Raw genomic sequence first — 27,261 nt, forward strand, 5'->3', positions numbered from 1 at the left:
GCACACACATGCACACATGCACACACACACACACACACACACACACACACACACACACACACACACACACACACACACACACACAAGCAATAACCATGCACATATATGTCCTTGCTGTGCATAAATATGCCCTCTGGTATTAAGCAAACTATAACACCATTCCCTTCATCACTACCAAGAAGAGACCCACTCTTTCCTTGGACACTTGAGTTTTTCCTTCTGCAAATAACCCATAAGATGTGCCAAGGCAGTTTCTAAATCTGGCCATTGATGACACTATGCAATATTATGCCACAGCAGCAGAATACCAACCTTTACTCTAATACTTAATAAAACATTTCTTTGTATAGTTAAACCATATGCATATAAGATATACATTCCACTTTTAAAATTTATGATTTTTACCTTTCTGAGTTTTTAACCACAGCAATTTCTAATTAAAAACAATCTCATTTTTAATGTTTGAGACTACCTCAAATAAGGTATCACTGTGTGACTGATGTACCCTTTTGCTTGTTATACATGTACATATGCACTTTCATTGAACTAATGGATGCTATGTGCTAAGACAAAAGCTGTAAATGAGTTGCCAAATACACACTTCAGTGTGATTACCTTTGTTTCTGTATAGTGCCTGACTCTGAGAATTCACATAACCAGGCCCATGGTCCCATCTCGTGTCGCAATACTACTCACAGACTGATGATAATATGCTAAGGTGATGGATTTTCTATTTGTTCACTTCCACTTTATGTATCTATCGTATCTCTGCTTACCTACTCTTTCATCCTCATCCTGTTGTTATGTTAGAACAAGATATATATTTCAGAAGTTGAAAGTAGCGCTAATATTCTTGACTACATGTTAATCCTCCCAACATAGACCTTTATTCCATTTTTGCTGTCCATTCCCAAGGAATCAATAACAATGACATGCCTTGTTGCATGTAGGGTCGCTGCTTTCAACTACTTTCCTACCATTGGTTACTTCTAACTCACAGTTCCCCCAATATTCCTATTCATCTCTCTCTCTAAACTCTTTATATTTATCCAGCCTCTTTCTCTCCCTATCGTTTTCACTTTTTTTCACTTTCTTCCTCTCTCTATTACATTTATAGACACACGCATCTGTGTAAATACAGGTTAGAAGTGTCCATATAGACTATAAGTGCTGGGATGGATAATTACAGTAACAGAACTGCCTGCTTTATAAACATCATGTTCCTCATCATTATTGTTTAATTTTTGGTTCATAAACTCATGGTCCTCGCAGCTGTGCTTTTCTTTTTAAACTCGATTATAAAACTACAGGGAATAATGGAAAGGATCAGTAATGACAAAACTAAGTGTTTGACATGTTGTTTATTATCTAAGTTTGCTGTTGTGAGAGCACATCTACTAAGCAAAACGAAGAAAAGTTATCACTGCAGATAATAAAGATGATTACGATTGCACCTGATCATAACACAGAGGATCGTGACCAGGTTGCTGATCATAACTTGCTTGCTATGTGTTCAAGACATGGGTGCCAAGAAATTTACCTTGATAGTGAAGCTCAAGAGATAAATTTTGACATCCATGTCAAGAACACATAATACAAAGTTATGATTAGTGAGAAAATCATGTTTTTTTTGTAGTGCATGGAGCTTTATATGCTCCATGTACTGTTACAGGAAAAAATGTTAAGCTTTCAAAGCCATAAAACGCTTAGCGACCATTATAATGAGAGAGAATGTAATACAGTCTTGTTACATTTACACTTGCCTCCATATAGCTCAACTGTCTACAGTTTTGCAGAAAATACAGATTATTTATATATTTGGTCTGTTCCTTATAAAATATGCAGTTTTCAGACAAACCACTGAGGATGGAAGTCATTAAATAATGGCAGACATTTGAAGTTCATGTTTCATTTCTTCAGAAAATGTATGCTAACAAATCCTGTTTGTTTGAAGAAGCTGGGGGCAAGTTATAGGTACAGACAGCAGGCAGAAACAGATCTTTCGTTTTGTTGCTGTCATTTGCTGGTCAGTACTGACAGATTTTACTGACAAGAGGTAGACCCGACCTTAACAACTTTAGCAGGGGTGCTTAAAATTTGTTAAGGTTAGGTCGCACACCACTCCAGCTCTTAACTGGTTTGTCTTTGTCCAATCGGAGTATGATCAAGTGCTCCATGCACTACAAATATATCATTTTTTCAATGAATGGATTTCCATAAATTTGTCTTAATAACAGAGTGAAGTGAAGCTCAGGATGTGAATCCTGAAATCCATTTCACATCAGAAAATCCTGATCATAATTCCTTGAATAACATGAGGCTTAATCTGGGCAATGTATTACCATTTCCAAAAAAGTGTAGATATGCAATGTGTTTTACACTTTTGAATGATGTCACACTCATTTAGCACTACCACCCAGACAGCAGGCAAAACTGAAATGTACCTCTGATCAACCAACAGTTTAAACGATCTTTGGCACATCACTGCACCATAACTCTCACTTTCAACCACCTCATATGTTCCATCTTGTACATCACAATAAAAACATCTCACCATGTATGCACACCATCTTTACAAAAACATAACATTTGATAACTTTCTCAAAAAATGTTGTCACAGTACATCTCTGAGTGTTGAGCCTTGAAACATGCATGCTTTGTAGGTTGCTACATCTAATTGCTATATTACATCCCATATCTCTGTTCAGACTTGGAAGTTGCTATTGCCACTAGAATAAAGGTATGGAGTTTATTATTGCTCTCACATTGCAATGGGACTCTATTGCTCCATACAGTAAATTGTTCATTGGACTGCATTGAGTAAAACTATGTGACAGTACCATTTTGTAGTTTGCAAACAGATTTTAGTTTTGACTGATAAATCTTATTTATTTATAGGAATTTTCAAAATACATACCATTTTTTGATATTGACTCAGGCTGATACTGTTTATGCTGTCAGCAGAATGCCTGTCAACATTTTCTAGGGAAACAAAGAAATTGTTTTCATAAATACATATATACAATTTAGGTGAATACAAATTGTATAAAAATGCCTATAACATGTAAGGGGTCTGACTTACTAGGGAGTGCTGAAAATACAGAAAAGTATAACTTAAGTAATACATAATCAAAATAAACTGGTTTTCATGCTAGATATAAAACTGTCTCAAGGAAAAATGATTGTGATACGGCTTGAACATTTGTTGGCAATTATACAAATAAATCTGCTGTGACAAACCCAGTAATATAATTTCAACTGCCATCTGCGTTTCTGAATATTTGTTTGCTTGTCAGTGTTTTAACCACCTGTATTTTCCAGCACAATATTTGATCACACACTTCTGTTCTATGATAGGCTGGACTCCATAAAGTTGGTAGAATGTGGTGCAGTAAACTAATAATATCAATGCCAAAGCTGCAGATAACAATGTAATATGTAATAATACGTAATAAGTAATATGTAAATGTGCCACAGTGAATTCAGAATATCTCGGCACACAAAGGCGTATCTCAGTAGTAGCATCGTACTGAACATTACCCACAAGTAATCTGTAAGTAATGAAAAATTGCAGTCAAAGCGTGATGTACAAAAATAAATTTATGGAAAGAATCTGGCACTTCAGGCATCCTGACAGTCTTAAATACATACCTATAACATAATCTCTCCAGTAAGCTTAAGGATAGCAACAGAATATCACCTTAACTGTGTTAGTATATACATATGTTGAATCTCACTTACGGATTCTGATGGAATCCATAAACTTTCTAATAAAAAATTAATAAAGGCAAAGGTCAGTCACAGCCAAATCACCCCAGCTAACATTAGCTAACAATGGGAGCAGGACATGTGTGGGGAACATAGGTAATGCACACACTCAAGGAAAGTGGGAGGTAGAAAAAGAATTGTGTGACATGGGTGAAGAAGAGGGACACACAAGAGGGATGTCGGAATAGGAAAATCAGATGGAAAGTCAAAGGGGCATGGGGATTTTTTTTTTTTTTTTTGGGTGGGAATAGTCCTCATTTTTAATTTTTTTAAGAACAGAAGGAAAGATAAAAAGTAGGGAAAGAGGAGGAGAAGGCCATCACAGCAGGTATACCCACAGAACAAATATCACAACATATGACAGACAAAGGTTGGAAAAAAACAGTAAGGACAGGTAACTTACACAGACAGCCCACTGCACAACATGGGTAATGAAAAGTTGTCAAACAGGGTGGGGATGCATGCCAGCCATGGTGATACGGTTTTCTGCATTTCACCATGGCTGGATGCATACCAGCCATGATGAAATGCAGTAAAACTTATCCACCTGTGTATTATCATGTTACAACGTTGCAAACTGTGTGTCAGTCATATCTGGATGTGTATGACCAATGGTAAATGTGTTGTAGGGTAATAAATAAGATCACAGTACACACTGGATAAATAAACACATAACCAAATAGTCTGTCAACAGTGCAAGTGTAAGCCAAGCAACATAACAAATGAGCAAATGCAGATCTAAGAATGCTAGACAACTCCTGCAGAGGACATAACTGAACCTCTGACCATGCATGTGAAAGGTAAACAACAAAGCACAGTGCCAAACAGCAGTACTGCAGCAAAGCAGCAAAAAACAGACGTAGGTATGCACAACCCAAACAAATGTGTAATGGGATGCATGTATATCTAATACGTATATGCCATGTCAAAGGCAATGCACAGGTGTAGGTGTATATGTATGACTGTCAGTGGCCTAAATGGAATGTACAAGAAAGCAATACCAATACATATAGACACATGCCAATGACGTAAGAATATTTGCAAAAATCTAACATTACAGCTTAAACTATCAGGATATGAGCATGAGTTTCAACAACATACACTGGTTAACACACAAGTATAATGAGAACAAAGATGTACTGCAAACAGTAGTCAGCAACTTGTGTGCAGATGTCCAGCATCCATAAAATGGTCATACATTTGGCACATGTTCACCATGTCAACAATGTAATACATGACAATGGTCAATAACTCCAACAAAGGCAAACATATCTGCAAAATATATTACATGAATATGATGGTGGAAACCTAGACCGAAATCAGGGAAAAGCAGATGCATATAGCGAATGTATGTCACATGGGTAACTGATTGCTGATGTCTACAGAAATGGGCATGTATAAATCATACATACTCAGTAATGTACAATCATGCAACATCAGTAGGTACAGGTAAACAAGCCTGTCATGCCAATACTGAATAAACAACTGTAGATGCATGTCACCATGTCGACAACATATTACATGACAATGGTCAGTAACTGCAACAAAGGCAAAGATATCTGCAAAATATATTACATAAATATGAAGATGGAAGGGAGGTGGGCAACCTGGGTCCACATCAGGGAAAAGCAAGGCAACAGGGTAAGTTTAAACATTGCAAATGCATGTGTACATCACAAAAGGTGCTGTCAAAGCCAACCCAAAATACATTTAGTCAAATGGCAAATGTATGTCACATGGGCAGACTAATTGCTGATATCCACAGAAATTGGTATGCATAAATCACATGTACCCAGTAACATGCAATCATGTAACATCAATAGGCATAGGTAAGCAAGCTAAGAATTTCAATCAAATATGCATATCATGATTTGGATTATTCTTTTCTTTTACAGTTTTTTTTATTTCTTTGCAGGTAAATATGGATTCCTTAAATGAGTATGCCAGTAGTGATTTGCCAAAGCACAAATATCCTGCACTGTGTAATAAATGCTAAGTATATTTAAAGGTAACACCTAATAGCACTGGAGATCTGTGCTCCTCATGTCAAAAGCTGGCTGATTTATTTTCTTACCATTACTAGTAGTAAATCTAAACTTACTGATGATTGCACTTGTGCAATTGGCGCAGGTTGGAGAACTGTTATTATATATATCAGTGACTGGACTGAGGAAGTAAATAATGCTAGGCAAAGAGCAAATAGAACACATTTAGGAAAGGAAGTGTCTGTTGTCTGTAAAGTTCACTCAACTCTTATGAGTTTGTCAACAGTGCCCAAGGAAGGAGTTGCGTCAAATGCCTTGACCAGGTCAAGGTAAGCAGTGTGAACTATTTTGCCTTCATCCATTGCTTTGGTAATCTTCTCAGAGAAGTCCACCAGGCCGAGTAGGCATGACCTGTCCTTGATGAAACCAAACTGGGTTGGGTCCAGTGTTTGGAGGTTTATTATATCATTAATGATCATTTCCATAATAATCCTTTCCATGGCTTGCATATAAAACTAGTGAGACTTATGGGTCTGTAGATGGGCCCACCTTTGTGCAGGGGGATGACTGTTGCTGTTCTCTGTTAATGATATATGAAGCCTGATTGGAGGCTACAGTTAACTAGCAATTCCAGAGGGCCAGATAGGTTATGCTTCATGCTATTTAGAAGGCATCCTGGGATATTGTCTGGGTCCATTGATACAGTGTTTTTGGCCTTAGAGAAAGCATTATGGACCTGTTCCCTAGTGATAGCAGGGGGAGTTATATGTGTTAATATTTCTTAAGGGAAGGTTGAGGGGGAGAGAGGGGTAATGTTGGGGCTAAATTTGTTGGCCAGTAAGTTTGCTATATCTTCTGGCTCAGTATAGGTGGCTTAATTTACAATGAGCTCTGCACACAGTTGTATACTGCCTTTGAGGTTGCGGATATAGCTAAAGAATGCCTTGTGATTGTCCTTGGTCTGGAAGGCAAAATTTACCTCAAAGTTGGCTTTGGTAGACTTTATTTGCCCACTTAGTTGTTTCTTTAGTTTGATGAGAGTGCTTTTACCTGCTTGGTGCTGCACCTCCTAATTTTTGCCATGATTTTCTTCCTTCTGTAATATAGCCAATTGATTTTGTGATTCCATCAGGGTGGCTTAGCTTTTGAGTTAGTTCTGTACTTCTTCCTATTGGCTACAGCTGCACCTTTGCAACTATTAAAATGCTTGTATAGCATTTCTCTGTACAGTTCCGTATACTCAGCAGTGTTCTCATGGTTTATGGGGGCTTGAAATTTTGACAGGTTATCACTTAAGAGCAGGAAGTTAGCTTTAGAGTAGTTTCTGAATATTGCAGGGTGAGCTGGGGGGGGGGGGGGTCCAGGTTTTATTTTTAATTCAAAGGAGACCATTTTGTGGTCTGACCTTACCAGGGAAGACATTACACTGGTGGGGGGGGGCAGCGCTCTCCCATATTAGTGAGGACAAGATCCAGTATGGTTGCACCCCTGGTTAGTGTATTGACAATCTGGTCCTGGGAGTTTGTGTTTACAAAATCCAGGAATCTCTGTGCCTGTATGTTTGGTGTCATATAGGATTCCTAGTTAATAGTGGAGAAATTACAGTCACCCATGAATATGGCACTGGGTTAGATGGTGAGTGTTTCCAATAAGTTTAAATACATGGTGTGGGTTTCTTGAGTCATACAGGGGGACCTATGGTTTGCAAGGAAGTTCTATTGGATTTTACCTATGGTGATTTGAACGTGGAGTAGCTCAAGTGCATTGTCCTGTTTGACCAGCCTTGAGGTATATTTATTTTTGGTGTAAATAGAGACATTTCCACCTTTAGACCCTGTCTGTGAAGTAGCTGGCCTAAATGTGTGGAGGGCGTTATAACCTTGGTGTGCTCTCTTTGGCGTTAAACCATGTCTCAGTGACTGCACAGACATCATCATTCTCTAAGATGAAGAGAGTTTCTAGGGAGTGGAGTTTTTTGTTTAGACTCCTAGCATTGATCTTTAGAGTTTACTGGTTTTGATTTGCTATGTCAGAAGTACCTCAGTTTGGCATTGCCTAAAAAAGGCACTATGGGGGAAGACAAAGTTTTAGCTAATATTCAAAAGCCTAGAGGGGAGAGGTGTAGACCATCCCTGGCAAAGCAGAGTGGTCTGTGGACCATCTCCTTCCATGCTGACAAATACTGCATACCCTTAGAATGACACCAGAAACTGAGCCAATTATTAAAGTCAGTCATCTTTTGTTCGTATTGGGGCATCATCCTTGGAGAAGGTAAAATGCTGTTCAGTGTTATGCTCATACCAGCCTGGGATACATATTCTGAGACCTCCATGATTTCTCTGTTCATACAGTCTAGGGAGGCACATCTCAGGTCATTTACACCCACATGGACTATGACTGAGTTGTACTGGTACTTGTGGTCCAGTGACCTGAGTGCAGGCATAATGTGGCAAATCCTAGCCCTGATAAGCAACTGACCGTGACTTTCTCCTTACTCAGCCTGGTGAGAGGGACATCAGTGTGTTTCACAATGGATTCTCCCATGACCAGAATGTTGGACTGTGTGGTGGCTTGCCTTATGGCCTTAGAAGTAGAGGCTTAATGAGATGTGGCTGTATGTGTTGATTTGTGTGTTTTTTTGAAAGAGTGCATTTGGGTCTGCTGAGGGTATTTGCTATGTGTACTTCATCTAGGAGGTCTTTGGAGTTTAGGAAGATTACATTTAATTTAACTAACTAACTAACTAAATAACAAGTGGCTCAGCATATGTGGGACTATGTGTCTGCTTTGAATTGTGTGTGATGGGTGCAGTGTGTGCACTGCTGACAACATTATTGACATTAGGAGTACTTTTATGTGAGAACTTTGCTTCCAGTGACATTGCATAAATGCATCTCTCACATACCATATCGGTTTGTTTGGCAATTAACTGCTTGTCAGTGAACATGAGGCAAATTCTACATTGTCTAAGGTTGCCTATGTCCACCAAGCTGGTAACTGCGATAGTGGGAAAGTTCATATCTATGGCAACAGACCCTTTTTTATTGATTAGACAGTTGGAGTGAGAATATAAAGCAATGCCAGGAATATCTGGTTTGCAACTCTGGGGACAGTGCTTGTCACTGCACACTAGTTGTCCTGTATGCAACTAGGTAATGTTGAAATTTCAATCGTGCTTTTACAGGAAAAATGTCACTCAAGGTGTCTGTGTCTATACAGGGCACTCCCAAACACTTGAGGGGAACTAATAAGTCGACCCTGAAAATTTAAGGATGAGGTATTTAGGCAGATATTCTGAAGTTAGAAACAAATCAAGCAATGATTACTGAAAAAAAGAATTAGCTTGTCAAGAATGATGAAAAGAGGGGAGTTCCATGAATAACTACTGCCTGGCTACTACAACTGCTGGTCTCACCACATCTTCACTCTCTGCTTGGATACAATGCTCCTTTGCTTCTTCTCTCACCAGAAGCAAAACGTTACCACCAATCCCAGGATGAGAAACAGGCCAATGCCTGTTTGGTGATCCACCATCTTGTCCCAGATGATGCAAGGATCTGTAGGTTTGTTGTAGCCTTTTCCTATCAGATGCCTTAAATAGCAACCAGACAATCAGGAACCTCAAGCACAGACACTCACTGCCCAACCAGAAACAGTCTGAAATCTGTGCACTCTGCTGTTTCTCTTACAAGAAGCAGAATATAAGCACAAATTCCAAGCTGTCACCTATGAGGCAGTTATTAGGCTTTCTGGTGATCATCTGTCTCCAGGAAATAATGTCCCTGCCCTCCTTTTCTCATGAGTAGAAAACAGAAGCACTAATCCCAATATGACTACTGACAGGCAGAATTTGGGCCCTCCAATAATTGGCAGTCTTGCAATAGATGTTGCAAATTTTAAAGGTAAGATGGAAAAATTGGTTAATATCCTAAGCACTGCAGGCAGTTATGTATGAAATTGGGGATAACTTAAGCTTTAGCTGTCTGAGCCACTAATTTTAAAAGAGCAAGATGAATTGAAAGGGATGGGCACTTTGTATTCTGCTTCTATGGAATATAGTGGGATGGCCATGCATTTAAATAGTTGAAGGGGAGTGATTTCACAAAATGATAATTGTGTGCTTACTCACAACTAATGAAAGGGAAGAGGGTAGGAGATATGAGGTCAAATAAACATAAGGCAACTAGAAAGATAGCTGGGGCATGCAACTAGAAAGACAGTTGAGTTTAACAACACAACAGCACCAGAGTGAGAGTGTGGGAAAGTTTTTTTGTGTGACACACAAGTGACACAGCTATGGTCTATTTCCTAGTTTTAATATGCAATTAAAAACAGAATACAAGTAAAGCACAGTGTAAAAGAAAACAAATAACAATATACAGAATAGAAGAAGGCAATAAAGTAATACAAAATACAACAAAGCAATAGCAAACTATCTTTCCCTCACAGCACATTGTAGCAGAGTCTGGGTGAACTTTTCCAGTATGATGCTGTTGTCTTTAGACCTCCATTCAACAGATATGTAGTGTAAGGGGTTTGAATTCCACAGGCAGCATTTGCAGATATCACAGGTTATATTGATTTGACAACTGTTATATATGCAGGCATTGGTGTTACTTCTTATACATCACATTAATATTTTCCACAGCCAAGCTTTCATAGGATTTTGCATTGCACAGTAATGCATACTGTTTATGGTGACATACTCCCTCCACATAATCATCTGCATAACTGGGTCCTCACAGGAATATTATCACATGCATATTACTGTCTTTCAGATGACAAACAGACCTAGGGATGACAATTTCTCCCCACAGAAAAATGACATCATACTAGATGCTCTGCAACAACATGAGACGCCTTGCACATGCAGGGAATACATTGTGGAGGAATGAAGTGTGGGCCAGCACCACCAACATGATTAATGTGGTTGGAGGTCAGATTCCATGACACCGGCTGACAATGCTGCTCTGACCTGATCCTCGATGCAGCCAACAAGTGGGCCACCACTGACCCCTCCTCAATGAGATCACAATATTTCATGCTTCACTTCATATGGCAAGTAGGGAGCAATGCAAGCAGGACTTCCAGCCCAAACATGAATGTCTTACTTTGCATGACATAGATAACTATCAAGTAAATCATCACCTGTTGCATGCATTGTCATGTATTTTCAGTTTGGATTTACAGCAGCAGAATTGAATTGTGCACACAGATCCACACAGAGTGATAATGATGAATGTAAGTGTAATGATATGTACTCATACAATTTCAGTACAGATAAAACAGTGAAACCAACATATTTAATGCTGTCTGCATTAATATTCACAGGTCCATCTAATTCTGGACAACACCAGAGAATGGCAGGTGAGTGTCTCTGTACTGTGTTTAACTGTGACAACTACCTGGTATTCCTTCAGCCTCATATCATGGCACTGCTGTTTACTGTCATATTGATATGTCCCTAACATTATACATTACAGGTACATTCATCCAGTGGGAGCCCCAACCCATGCAGGTGCAACTACAGACAGACCAGGTATATTATTGCAACAGGTTCATAGTTTGCAATGTGTAGGAGACCTGCAATAAATGACATTAATGTCACTGTTTTTAAACAGAGGGGCATCTGGCCAACAGGTACAATGTCCAGCATGTGAGTATATGTAATCCCTGTTGTGTCATATGTGTCACGCTGTCAGTATTCTATTCCCTGCATACGTGGCTGTGTTGTCTTTCTCTTTACTTTCCTGCTGCAGTATCTGCAGTATAGCATTCAGACTCACAAAAGTGGGAGTATATCATTTGTATGCTTTTATTTATTTATTTTTTTTATTTTACATTTGTTGACCGGAAGAGTCCAACTGGATTACAAGTCCATTTTCAGTGGAGACCTGGGGAGAAAAGCTCCAAGAGAACAATTTTTTTACAAAACATAGTTTTAAGGACATACTTTTGACATACAATTTCCATAGAAGAGACTTTGACATACATATTAACTAACATATAGGATACATTAATTCTCTACAATATAATATTAAATTTTAGAAGATATTCCTAAGTTTATGATTCCTGTGATGGATTTATTATCAGAGTAAAAGCAGACAGACTTAGAATAAAGCTCTGAGAGAGCAGATGATGTTCGCTAAAGTTCTTTCATACATTTGTGATGATGTGAGGTAGTGCCAGCTGTGCCAGGGAGAGTAGGGCAGTGCATGCATAACATATGCAAGCATACCTATCTGTAGTTTTGTAAAACATTATATGTCATTTGAATATTAAACTGATTTGTACAGATGCGTGTGTTAAAAAAATATTTGTAAAGTTGCTTGTGTTAAAAATGTATCAGCAGTGGGTCCTGCTGGACAGAAAAGAAATATACATATATGTTAGACTATATTGTTCTAACTGATGAAATGTATGTATTTTAACAGGGGATACTGGAAGGAAAGGGGTTAAGCTCAGCCCAGCTAACCTTAAGAAAAATAACCTGAAATTAAATGACTTGGTTTGGGCCATAAAGATTTTATCTCACAGGTCTGAATGTAGCCAGAGACGGAATGTCTGTGAAAAGCCTGGGCAGGGATCCTGCTCTATTGTCCTTAGTGGTGAACTAATTGCTACCCTGGGGTGCCAGAGAATGGCTTGTTAGTTTATGCAGGAAAGGTGGAGGTGTTGGAATTGTTTTACAGTTTCCAGATGCTGTAATAAACCACCGAAACTAAAGTTCTATGTGCGCATTGTGACACATCAGTGGCAGATCCTGGCTCAATTTCTAGTAAGAGAGTAGTGTGGGAATCACAGAGTCAAGTGATCAGATGTGATATCATTCTGTAGCCAGCACTGAAATTGTATTTTAATACTAGTGAGAGATTTGAGGACTGCACTCTGTTTTTGGACCTGATAAGACACTCATCCACTTTCATCTTGCCTTACTTTAGTAAGTAACCAGGGAAAAGTAATTCTTCAGCCAGGTAAAAAATATAGTGAGATTAGCTAAATGTTGTTTTTTTCTGTATTTGTCTGAGTCTTTATATCTGTGGGTTTTTTAATATTTCCTGTGAATAAAACTCTAGTGTTTATTGTAAATAGATATTCAGTATTTTCATGTTTTTTGACTGATTATGCTTAGCCAATTGCAACATTGGAGAGGCAGGCCCCCCTCTCAGCAGAACCAACCTGGTTAATCAGACATCAGTGTCTATTCTGCAATGTGCACACACTTCTACTGCTGGCCCATCTGCTGTGGAATTGGCAGTCACAACCAGACAGTTAAGTCACAGTCATGCTCCTTCACCTTCACATGCTGGTGTCACTCCATCAGTCTCCTCTTTGGAATGAACTAGGCCAAGTGTTTTCATATGTGGTGGGGGTAGAGCAGACTGCAGTGTGAGCCATCAGCATGAGCACCCTAGACTGCATTAGAGTAACACTGGCAGTTGAGCCACTCTGTCCAGTTGTGTCATTCTCACCCCATGGAAATGATGATTGCTGTGCAAAACACTGCCAATGTTATCTGTGTGTGTTGACATATCTGATTCCACATGAGTCCAACAGTTCTAATAAACATAGCTGACTCCATTTATTACATTACATTACTTACTTATGTTTGCCTTGTGATATTTATAGTTTTGCATTATGTCCTGCATCATTTACCTCTTTGCAGCTTTTTATAGTAGAAAGATAGGAATGTGTTGCACTGATGTGTGTCCTTTATTGCATGCCATACACTGATACAACAGTCTGAGTCTGTATGCATACTTGTGTCAGTTGTACCCTGAGTTGATAATCCCTGTTGTGACAGATTTGTATATGTTCATAATGTTATATAATATGATTATATTGTTATGTCTGATGCTCAGTGTGTAGCTCTAGTGGTAATTGCCATTAAATGCAATCTGTGCTGTTGTGGTGGGGTAACACCTAAACATCAATGTTTAATCTATGTACTCATGTATGTGTGGCGTGTCATGACTCAAAGTTGTAGGTCAGATACTGCCATGTTGCCTGGGCCTGCGGTAACACCCTACATTAACTTCACCTGTGATTTATTCCCTCCTGCTCCTCCTCTGATACCTGTAGGGTGTCCTCTTCAGACATCTAGGGTTCTTGGGTTATTTCTCCCATTTCTAGAGCTGAAAGATTGCCATGTGCTCTAGTTAGCATGTTGTGCAACATGGCACATACCATTATCATCTGTGCTGCCTCTTCAGGTGTGTATTGCATTGCACCCCCCAGATGGATCCAGACATCTGAACCTAGCTTTCATTACACCAAACACATGCTCTGTGATATTTTTGGTTGTGTGTGCTCTATTCCAGGCCTTCTCTGAAGGGTTGGATGGCTCACAGTACAGAGTCATAAGCCAGGGCTCAAGTGGATAACCACAGTTACCTGTTACTGTAAATATCACAAAGCAAACATAAGTAAGTAATGCAATGTAAGCTGGTCAACATGGATATTGTTGGGAGGGGTATCCTTAACTTACATCCTATCTGTATTCTTGTACTTAGTAGAAGTACAGTACCTCAAGTATTTCATCTTGCTAAAATGCAGATCTCAGTGCACTTTCCCTCCATATAGCAGAATCATGGATGCTTCCTGGGTGTGCATGTGTTGCCATATGGTTTGTTATGCTGTATCTGCTGCATACACAACCTGGCAGTTCAGGGGTGGTGAGCCCTTTCTGTTTATGCATCAGCCTGCTTCAGGATGTATTGGTGTCTTGATAGGTATGTGTCTGCAATTTATGCATCAGGTACATGGGGAAGTTTGCAATGCTGTAAAACTGGTGGTGCATTACAGTTTTCTGCTTCATGGGGGTGGATGGAAAGTTGACGTAGTCATCCACATTGCTGCCAGGAATTTTGACAGGATATGACTGTTAACTGTCTGTGACACTCACACAGCATCCCCCATGTGTATCTCTGGAATGTCCCAGGTGCAAGTACACCCAAGCTGAGACACAGTTTGGTTTAAAGGGGGATGAGGTTTCATTACAGGGTAAACGCAGACATGTGTGGGGAGCAAATGCTGCAGACATCCTGTACCAGTTGTCTGTCTAGCCAGTACCTGTCAATTATTTGTTGGTCTGACAACTGGTTTAGTTGCAGCCTTGCTCTGACTCTAGCTGGCTGCCTCCAGGATGTACAACCACATCCTCATTTATGACTTGTATCACTGCAGCCTATTTTAATTGATGAACTGCAGATTGCATTTTCTTTTCTTTTTTTTTCATTATTGTTATGGAATACAGCAGAATTCATAGTAGTACCTTCCGTTCCTTGTGGGCTGTATAGCATATGCTGAGGATTTCAGAAGCAGAGTTGGTGTTGCAATTTTTTGCATTTAAGTTGCGTTGGGCATATATGTTACATTTTGAAATTAATCAGGAGTGTAAAAAATCATTAATTATCCTATGCTCAATAGCTAAGTACTCAGGGTGTTTTCAGCATGTTTTCTGAAATCTCGTCCTCAGCTAGTACACCGAAGTCTTACTTTGGTGTATGGCACTGTTTGCAAATAGATTCCACAAACTTTACAGAATCTCGGATCCCTTGCTCAAGGCAAGAAAAATTTATAAATATTCAAAAAACTCCATGGTACAAAGAAAACTGAAAACTAATGTAGTAAAAAGGTCTCTGCCTATACCTCTATTCAATGCAGATGAATTGGATTAATTTATCCTGTAAAATCATAGCTCCCTTTTGAGATAGCAGAAATATTAAAATCCAGCAATTTATTTGTATACATTTTCATTTCATGATCACTTACACCATCATTTTACAAATGTTTGCACTAATATGACTTTTTATAGAGCAAATACTACCTTTTATTATGCTAAACATGCTTTTTACCAATGTTTCCACTATGTTTGACACTCCTAAATAGCATTTTACTTCATAAAACAAAAACATTTTTTCATTATTAAAAACATAACTATGTGAATGTCACATACAAGATAAAAGCTTACAAATCAGGTACTGTGACAAATCCATCTGCACTGGGCATAGCTATATTGTACATTATAGGTTTTTATTCCACTGTGGAACTTTCTGAAGCTTTCTGGATATTTGTTAGACAGAAGAAAATAACAGAACAATGACATGTTATTCCAACGCTACAAAGCTAATTTTATGCACTGAATAGGTATTATGACAGGTACAGTGAGACTGTGTATCTGTGTTTGAGAGTTTGGGTGAATGTAATCAATACTATTGACCTTACACAGGACAGTCAGCCTTACCACAGATTTTTTTTTTTTAATTCTCATCTGATAATGTACCACACCTCTGCTTGTTGGAAAGAGCTAGTAAAGGCAGAGAACACTTAAGACATTAACTCATAAACTGACAGCAGTGTTAGCAAATGTATTATACGAGCACTTCTTTTACACACAGACACACACACACACACACACACACACACACACACACACACACACATATATATATATATATATATATATATATATATATCATTAGCATCTTATCCTGTTGAAATACAGAGAAATTAAAAACAACAATTTGTCAAAAAGTAAACTAGATCCTTATGTGGTAAGATTGATAGCCAGCTGGCAGAAAGACAGAACCCACATAGTTCATGTGGTAGTTGCCTCTTCAAATAGTGATAAGGTAAGCAGTGGAGTCCCCATGAGTCTGTAGAGTCCTGCCCTGTTTGGCCTCTACTTCTCTGATCTCAAAACTGATATCCTAGACCCCTGGTTAGTCAAATTTGTGGATGACTGCAAAATTGGTGTAACTGTCAAAACCCCCTTGGATATCTGTTCCCTTCAGAATGATGTTATACTTATTAATACCTGGTGTACAGATCCATTCATCAATCCATCCATCCATCCAAACATCCACATCCCCTTCTTCCCATTTTCCCAAGGTGTCAGGGTGTTGCATCAACAGTGACAATCATCTAGAGTCAATGTTTATGCCACAAGGAGGCTAGGATTAAATTAAATGCTAAAAGAGTAGAATTATTTCTTTTGGAAAACAATGATTACCCACAATGTCAATATAGATAACACTCCTTACTAAATGAAAACGTAGTCAGGGACATGCCATCTGTAGTCAAGAAATCATTCTACTTAGCACAGTTAATATCCAAAGGTATTTCATCTAGATCCAAAGATGTTAGATTCAGTACTGGTCAGGCCTTTTACACTGAGTGCAGTGCTCCCCTTGAGATGTACCTCAATTGATATATCAACAAACTCATAAAGTCCCAAAGTTTCCTAACCAAAAATATCTCTACTTTTAAGAACCTTTGTTACCAGGAGAGTCTGGAAGCCCTGCCCCTGTACCAGTGTCTTATAAAACTTAAGAAGTGATCTGTGTCTCACTTACCATGCCAGTAGCCATTTAGTGGCCCTTGACCTCTTATATCTCAACAAGTCACTAGAACCAGAGATCTGACGATTCATCAGGAGATAAGCAAAATGCAATCGAGAGCTAGATTTATTACCCAGTGCCTCACACTTCTCTGGAATAAACTTCATCTGCATGTTAAGCAATATGATTCATCATCTTCTTTCAAACTAAACCAGTAAGACTGAATGGATACTGTTAAATTTACCATTGGACTAACTAAACCCTCCCTCCTTGAGGTGGATATTGGCAAGGCATACATGATCATCAGATTAAACTATTGCCTTAAAACCCTATGACTCCTATGAATTTCTGCAGGTGAAACCCTTCTGTAGACATCACTGTATTCAAACAAAAAACTTTCTATTTATTTTCTTTCATTACTTGGTTTCCACTAGTTCTTCCATTATGATTGCTCTGTAGTCCCTTTCCTCTGTAATTTTTGATAATGCTTTCCCTCAAGATATATGCCTCTTCACTTAAACATTGCTTCCTGGATACATTCTTCCTACAAATTCTGCACTGACTTTATAGACCCTTGTTTTAGATCATTCATCAGATCTTGTAGAGTCTTTTCATTATTTGATTATTTATTGGTTACACATTTTCTGCTGCATTGTTTTGTTAATAAAGTTTGACAGGTACTATGATGCAGCTCACTTTCATTTATAATGCAGAATAATTTTCCCAAACTCGACACCGTAAAACTTCACTGCCAGTCATGAGCGGACAGGTAATCCGCTGTGGTGACCCCTAACTGGGAAAAAGCGAAAGAAGAAGAAGAAGTGGCATTGATGTTGGTGACAGCAATGAGTCAAGGAAGCCAATTCACTGGCATTTTTATTTGAAATTTTAGTTACTTTCTGGTGGCTTGTGGCTTTAACTGGAGGGTGTTCCCACCCTCTCACTTCATACACCACATTTTGGCTTTGCAAGTTATTGCTTTGTAATATTCAGTACACTCACTGATATTACTAGCAATGTTATGAGCACCTATTTGACTCCCTTTTGAGCATCTTGGACATTTTCCACTTATTCTATTTGATTAGCGTGGCATGCATGTCAAGTATGCATGTCATCGTGGCATCATATGTCTTAACATCTTATCACAAGAATTCTAGGCAAAGCCAAAAATAATCAGTGGGGTATCAAAGGCCCCAGATTGGTGATAAATTTTAATCATTGCTCTTATAGACTTAGAAAGCTATTATAATAACAGGTTTTGTGAAGAAGCCCCCCTGCTAAAATGTAAATGTAGTGTTCTATTTTATTTTCTTTGTTACACGCTTTAACAAAAGCGCTTTTTTGATAAAAGTGCTTTCTTTAAAGTGTTTTCGGTTATTATGGATTCGGGCGTTTGCTCACTTTAGCAAACGTCCTAGGTATATATATATATATATATATATATATATATATATATATATATATATATATATATATATATATATTTTTTTTTATGGGTAATTTTTTGGGGTGAGAATAGGCCCCATTTTTATTTTTTGGGAGAATAGATTGGAAAATTATGGAAAGGTATGGAAAAGACATGAGAAGAGAAGGTGGGGAAAAGGACAGGCACAAACATATGACAAGCAGAACAATACAGGACAGTCAAAGGTTGGTAATATACATAAAGGATAGATGAAGTACACAGACAGCACACTTATGGACTGTACACCATGGGTTAAGGAAAGTTGATAAATAGGGTAAGGATTCAATAATACATTATGTACCAATGCACAAAGCAGTGCTAAAATGTTGCAAACTATGTGACAGTTATGTCAAAAGGAGTACAACTGACAGTAGACATGTGGCACAGAACAATAAATGGGATCTACCGGCATTGCAGTATCCAATGAATATCAAACATCATCATTCACTAAGCTGTTGGCAGTGCAAGTGTAAGCCAAGCAATAGCAAAGCTAAGCAAATCCAGCAAAGGAAATGTATGAGTAAACAAGAAGAGGTCATATTAGGACCTCCAAATCTGCATGCAGTAGGCAAACATCAAAGCACAGTCCCAAGCAGCAATACTGCAGCAAAAGAGTAATGTGGTTGAATAATAAATCACAAACTATACACACTCACATAGTAGGACAGCCAAAAATGTGATCCTGATGTCAAAAAAGACATTCCATGCCAGGGGCAACACAGAGGGTGTGCATGTATGCAAATGCAATGTAGATACATGTACTGATAACTCATTTTGTAGAAGAGTCTAGAAGTATACAGAAAGTATGCAATGGTGTAATTTTTTATCATAGAAGTTATTAAGGAAGTGAGTCTAGCAGAGGATGTATAAATTATTTTCTGACATTGTACATCTTTGCTACCTGTTACACATGTCAACATTCAATGGCTGTTTTCCTTCTGTATAATATACCTACCTTGTAAAGACATATTGCAATTTTAAACATCACATTACCATCATGTAAGGATGATTATCAAATTCAGAAGAAAAGCTATCATGTTGTACTGATCACATGCCTGACACGAGAGTATATGTAGCACTGACACCGACACAATACATAGATGGCAATAGTCTAAGTTTACTTACATAAATGACAGATGTAGCTGCCATTTTGAAACAGAATAGGCTCATAATGGATATAAGTCCCAAAGCCACACTAACATAACACAGTCAAGAGTGGCATGTTAGACAGTAAAGTACAAATATGTATATAACATAATTATCTCGTCATACTTGTGCTCCTAAACATTGGTGGAAGAACAGTGAAACAAAATACTGCATTACAACTCTAACAACATCACTGACACTGTCAGAAGGAAGTCACCCATCCAGTATGTGAACAGGCAACTGACAGCTACCATGAACTGAGTTAAGAGACACCACTATACACACAGGTTGCTCATTGTATACTGATAAGATATCAAAAATAATAAAAACAGTGTTATATTGTGTCAACAGGAAGTAGTACTCCAGCAAATGCACATAACTCATATGTAGTACATGCACAATGACAACACTGTACAAGTAGAACACAAATGGCTACCATTTCAGTTGTGCCTGCAAACATCATCTAACCTCAATATCATCACTAACAAATTTTTAAGGACATGTATGAATGCAGGATAATCAAAATCATGTGCATAGAAAAAGTAATACACTCTAGATTAACAGATATAAGATGTACACTGTCGATGCATTATGGGAAGAGTGACATCAAATTTGCATGTATGGATGTCATCTGAATACAAATCTCCCACTAGAGATAGAGACGTGATTTATCATACATGGAAACATGAACCACAAAGCACTGTAGAGAATGATGAAGGGTATATCATATGGGATCACCCATTAGCAAAAGTTCAGAAAATGGATGTGAGATAACTAGATATAGCAGTCCATGAAAAGAAGACAAAAGTAGGGCTGATCATTAAAATTGCTACACCCAATGATTACAGTGTCTTACATACAGAAAGACACAAAGTAATAAAATAAACATAAGTTACAGGCAGAAATGTGGAAAAAGATCCCCAGACAGTTGCAATAGAAGTAGGAGTAATGGGTCTAAAAAAATACACAATTGTATGTTACGTTACCAATACATGTAACTCCATAAGAATTACAAAAGGAGTCAGTTCTGGGCACATTGCAGGAGTTGTGAAGAGTGCTTTTGGCTAACATTAAAGACTGAAACTATTAATTTTATGAACTTTTATCACACCCAAACTTGTGACTGGGGTCCATTCCTGTCATGGTATTAGAAACCCAAAAGACTTGGAGAAATCAAATCAGGAAAAAATAAGGCTGTAATACATACCTCTCTCCCCTTGCTGCTCTTCAAGTCTGTCCCTCCTTTCTATACAGAGGGCTTGATTCCTGTTTCTCTCCTCATCATCTGCATCAATAAAAGAATAAGAAATATTAACTGACAACAATGATTTTATGTTATGAGGTTAGATGGCAGTTAATATTACATTAACTTTATGCAGAACACAGTCAGAATAAACAATTTCTATGATCAAGGAGTGCCATACATAACTGGGCAACAGTTCATACAGAGAGAGTTTATTTGAAAATGCATATCTCACAGACTAGGATAACTGACTGCAAACTAGGGAAAGCTTAAATTCAAACTTTTGGTATTCACCAATGTCCACAAACCTACTTTTCTAGCTGCTTGCTCTATGCTATAGTTAAATAAGCTACAGTTAATCAGAAATGACTGATGTGTGATGTCATAATTTAAGCATGACATACAGTACCACATGACCCTGTCTACCCATGTATAATGATTTATACGAAATTACTGGTGGATAAAAGGTGAGAAGCCCAATGCATTTTCAGAAGAATAATGTGATCAGCATTATACATTTTAGAGTAATATTAAGCACAGTTAGTGCAATATGCACATTACATATTAAGGGATGACCTTTACAATGATATTATTTTTCCCTGAGTAATATATGAGAAGTATAATTACTGTCACTTAAAATACAGCTCAGAAATGGATAAATACAGCATACACTGATACTTTTAGACACAGATGTATGTATTAAGGTATCATAGTTATGTATGTCTGTGTGTATGTTTCTCATTACTTAGCTATACAGACCTATGTATAGACACACACACACACACACACACACACACACACACACACACACACACACACACACACACATATATGTACAGTATATATGCAAACATATGTGATATGTGTATGCATCTCTCTCTCCAAATTTATGCACATGCAATATATATATATATATATATATATATATATATATATATATATATATATGTGTGTGTGTGTGTGTGTGTGTGTGTGTGTGTATGTGTGTTTGCATTTATTTCTAAGTACATATACACAAAGAGTTGCAAGACAGAGAGAGGTGTGTAAATATGGACATATATGGCATATAATAAAAAAGATAATTGGCATCTGCTGACCTGTGTTGAGTGACAGATGGTACCCATCACACACTTGTTATTATTCCACACATTGTGTGCTACAACACTGAAATTATTTTACATAAATTATGAGCAACAAAACATGCTTAAATGTCTAAGAAACCAGAAACTGGTCATTACAGGAATTAAAAGATTGCTGTGGGATTCAAACCCACAAAGACAAACCAATTAGTGCTGCAGTCACAATTCACACTTAAGAGTACTAAGTCTTCATCTATGTCATGGTCCAGGGATTACATACTTACAGTTGCTGTAAATCAGGTGTGATTAAAACACTCAATCAGATTGAATGCATGGTGCCCTGGAATGCTTTCATATTTTTTTTATGTCAGTCAAGAAGTAATGTACATGAGTAATTATTACTGAACATTTAAAACTGAGTTTACATCCTTTGTTTCACAATTATTGCAAGGGAATCACAATAAATCTATAGTAAGAAAAAACAATCTGAAGGTGTTGCAGATAATGAAGATATACATCGATATCCACGGCATAGAAGGACTATGTTCTACAACACAGAGATTACCTTTCATAAGTTATGAGTAACAAAACATGCCTAAATATGGAACAAATCTAAAGTGGGCCATTACAAGAATTAAAGGACTGCTGTGAGATTAGAACCCCCAAAACAAAACAAGCAGACTTGTAGTTACTGATTTCACCAAGAATGCTAAACTTTCAGCTATGTTACAGTCTAGGAAATGCATTTCTGCATTTGCTGTAAATCAAGTGTGATTACAACACTCATTCAAACTGAATGCATGGTGTATTGCAATGCTCTTATATTTTTATAACTCAGTCAAATAGCAATGTATGTGAATAGTTACTACTGAACATTTAAGGCTGAACTTACTTTGTTATTCAGTAATTATTTCAAGGGGATCAAAACAAAATCTGTGCTAAGAAACTACATGATATGGAACAATCTCAAACTGTTACAGATAAGAAGGAATGCAGAGTCATTCGCAGCCTACGTACTGTAGGTGTTATTGCACTCATCTCCAACAATGACTCTCATGTAGATTTATTCATACAACTGCACTCAGCAATGCAACATAGTCATAATATGTTAAATTCTTCAAAATAAATTAGTCCATCACTGTTCTGAACAATGTATCTATGTGTTTTACATTGCTACACTGTAACAATCACTTTACGTGTATAACAGCTTCTGTTAATGAATAGCACTGTTTATAAGATGTCTGTAATATATATTAATGAGAAATAATGCTGTTAATAAAAAACACACCAACATTTTTGGCCCTGTTTAACTTTGTGATGTTCATTTGGACAGCCATCAATAATTAACTACTAAATCTTATTTTTCATTACAAGTAACTTACTGATAGTAATGCATATACAAATTGAATAGTTATGGATCCCAGTTCATTATATCACCATATCCGTTCAGTCAATGATAACAGTAATTAATATGTGTTAAGGTGTGGATTATAGCATTTGCTGTAGACATCCATTGGCTGCTGACATACCTCTATAATCCTCTGGCAGTCCAGTCCCTAAAGTGAAAATCTTAGTACTGATAGCAGAACCTGAAAAACAATCCTAAGGATTTGGGTGCATCCTCAGAGCTCCCTCCCATTTTGGTTCCATTCATCTATCTGGGTAAAGTTAATCTGGAATGCTCACATCTTCTGTTCATGTCCCACATAAATTGTCAGCATCTGGATGGTATCCTTGTCTCTCTAGGTGGGCACTCAGATGTGTTGCAGCCTTATCTCTGTTGACATCATCTTCACATAACCCAAAAGTGTAATGAAGAATGCCTTGTGAAAAATGTTCATTGGGGTATCATTATGTTTGTAGCTAGCAAGGATATGATCTAAAAATGTGTCAGAATCCCTATTTAAAAATGGCACTTGTATGGGAATAGCACTCTATTAGTAGGCATTGGGCACATGTTCCAGATGTTCACATTCAATGATAACTATTGGGCATTTACCCTGAACACCATACACTTACATCAAGTTATTGGTTAATGTGCAAAATTTGAGAATTAAGCGGATGTTAGCTGATGTGATTCCAAATCATTATATGCTTATGAAGCTCATTAATTATGCATGGAATAAATGGTACTTAAAAGCTGTTTGTGCTGAGTTAACCTCACTGTTAGGTATAGCTGTTCAGCTGCAACTTAGAACAAATGTAAGCTACCATGGGGTCAGCTGCTTCTGTTGCTGTTGTGAACTTTGCTTACTATTACTCTGTGACATAATTAGTGTCCTGTGTGTACCTTAAAAATCATATCTCTTGTATTTTTCAGTGTGGAAGCATCTAAACATCAGTATGTCTTTTACAAAAAGAGTAGGGATAGCCTTCCCCAGTATGCATGCATACGGATACATATCTGTCATTACCAGGGTCTTTATCCACATTTGCAAGTGAACCACTACAAGCACACCAGCCCTAGTGAACTGCAGATATGGATGGAATATGCACATTTGAGTTTCAGACTTCACATCCTTCAGAAAATTCATGCTGATGCAAAATCTGTTAATTCTATCAACTTTCTAAGTTTGTAAAAGCAATATTTAAAAATTGTCCCTATTTTTGGGCCTTTTCATGTAGGATATAACAAAATTATTTTTAAGGCACTGTGGCAACATAGACAAAATTTGCTTGGATGGAAGGGCGATACATTCTGGAGAAATCAAGTGTGGAGGGATATCACCAACATGGTGAATGCTGTAGGTGGGCATTGCTCTGACATGATCCATGCAGCCAACAAATTCCAGTACTCTGACAGGAAGAGAAATGCAACTGGAGGTGGGCAAATATTACCTCTCCCAGATGAGACAATGACCTTCCTGGCCTCACACCATAACATCTGGTAGGATCATTGCATACCTAGTGGAGGGATTGAGGCAGGTGTTCCATTATGTATAGGTTTGTACACCATTCACAAACACAATGTCATAATCCATTTGTCATTCACAGACATTCATTCACACTTCTATCTCTTTTTGTATGCATGTTATGTGCTAAAACAAAGTCATGTACACCTGAACATCCCAGATGTGGTAAAACCCAGTAAGTGTATGGTGATGCTGTCAGCACCATGTGTACGGATAGTTTATTCACAAGCACAGGGCCATCAACATCTGCCCTACAATGGCACACATAAGATAAGTCTCTCTGCAGTCAGTTGGCTGAATAATATCTTTTGCCAGCCTCTGCCTGCAGTTATAACTCACCTGCTCCTTATGTTCTACTATAATCTACAGGTCCTATACAATGTCAAATTCACCATTCTCCATCCAAGGACAGACATGGCAAGCAGAATATATGCTTGCCTATTGTGGAATATTTTTAAGTGTGACAGTGACTTATATAACTAAGTTTATTTTGTTCACCTGTATAGAACACTTGCCTTCTGGAAGACACCGTCAGCCATCCGGTATGTGTATCTTTTATCTGCAGTGTGATATGCCTCATTTCCAATGCTATATGATGCTATGTATGTGCCTACTACTGTGTTTTTGTGTACCTGTCCCTTTCTACATCACAGTGGCATTTCCACCCTTTTCACCAGAGGTGGAGTCAGAGGCGGAGGACATACTGGGTATGTCATCATGTATGCTTGTTTTAACATTGTCCTTCATATGTGCTTAATGTGTAACTTAAATGGATTATTTGAAATCTATAGAGCTATTGCACTGACCATGGCCACACCAATCCAGTAAGTCCATATCATCATAATTAGTCAGTGCAGTTAACTGTCCAGTCATGTCAGTCATATCCTGCCTCATTTGACTTCTGTAAATGTATATGACATGCCTCATCCATCTGTATTTGCATCATGTCCACTTCCAGCTTCCTCCACAAGCCTGTCCACTGATCCTGGGATGGGATGTGATGTGCCTCATTCTGACAGCACAGCTAATGGCACACAGGGGACTTCACTGAGTTCATTGTTCAGTCCAGAAAGGGACAATCAGGTGGATCATGGTATAGCTTTTGACTGGAAGGACAGTGTGGCCAGCCAGTCTGATTATGTAGGGGTATCAGATAGTGGACATAATGATGTCTATGACCTGCTGTCCCAGGCTGAGTCTACTAGTGATGGTGACTCTTGCCCACAACAGACTAATAGTGTCTATCAGATTACATGTGGGAGTTTTGCTGATATGTATGTATGGATGTGTGTCAGACAGTGTGCCAATACATCTACAGGCATCTGAACATTTACAGTGACATCACGGCAATCACCTGTGCACACTTGCCTATGCTATTAATTGTGTAGCACACCATCTGCTTGTGTTACATGAAGGTCAGGAGCACAGAAATGGTGATGTCTTAGCACTTGCTGCACAGCATGTTAGCATGATAACTGTTGCATGCTCTGTTGAAAGCCTTGCTATGGCAGTGCTAGAGCAGTGCCATAGTACAAAATGGGTGTTATATACATTGGCTGTCATGACCAGGCCACCTCCAGTGGGGAGGGGCAGATCACCTCTCACTAATCCCACACATGACCCTTGTATATAATTTTCTGTGCTGCAATGTCCACAAATCTACTGCTGGCTAACCTCTTCTGTACCCCAGAAGTAATGTCCAGATAAATACATTGCAGTACTTATCCTATGCACACTGTGTCCCAACCTGTTAGTGTCATCACAACCAGCTCCTGGACACCACAGACATATGTTTGTAGGAAGGAGATAACACATATTTAGTCCTCATGCTTAATGCTGACAGGTCTAGATTCTGCTTTCATCATAGCTGTGGTCCTGTTCTTACTAAGTAGAAGCCACTCAGGAATTTCATCATGTTGGAACATTATTGCCAGGAACTGTCCTAAAATGTGACTGGCAGTTGTCCAGGACACTTCTACAGTATCACCCATATACTGCTGAAATGTTCCAGAGGCCAGTACATCCAGGCTAGGACACAATTCTGTTTCTACCAGTACTGGGTTACGATGCAAACTGCGTGAAGACATGTTGGGTATACACATCCTGCACACCATCTGCATCAGCTCTCTATCTAACTGGAATATATTTATTATTTCGTAGTCAGAGAGCTAGCTTAGCTGTAGCCTGGCTCAGTGCCTTGCTGGCTGCCTTCTAGGATGGCTTGTAGTACCCCAGCCTGCTGTAAGGCATTAAATGCAGCTTGTATTTTAATGTAATATTTCAAAATATGCAGGATTGTGTAGATATTCACAGGAAATTGT

The 27,261-nt window shown here is 38.2% G+C and overlaps 1 protein-coding gene across 1 annotated transcript in view; it reads right to left on the reverse strand.

Moving 5' to 3' along the window:
* The window catches only part of LOC122808043, a 272,522-nt gene that overhangs the window by 7,149 nt on the left and 238,112 nt on the right, over nucleotides 1–27,261 (reverse strand). The window contains exons 7-8 of the mRNA XM_044079030.1: nucleotides 20,914–20,991; nucleotides 2,918–2,982 (exon numbers count right to left, since the gene is read on the reverse strand). Coding sequence (XP_043934965.1) covers nucleotides 2,918–2,982; nucleotides 20,914–20,991 — 143 coding nt within the window. The remainder of the gene's footprint in view (nucleotides 1–2,917; nucleotides 2,983–20,913; nucleotides 20,992–27,261) is intronic.

The sequence above is a fragment of the Protopterus annectens genome, chromosome 8.part0 (genome assembly GCF_019279795.1).
Source record: "Protopterus annectens isolate FY-2018-M chromosome 8.part0, PAN1.0, whole genome shotgun sequence".
In the NCBI taxonomy this organism is placed as follows: domain Eukaryota; kingdom Metazoa; phylum Chordata; order Ceratodontiformes; family Protopteridae; genus Protopterus; species Protopterus annectens.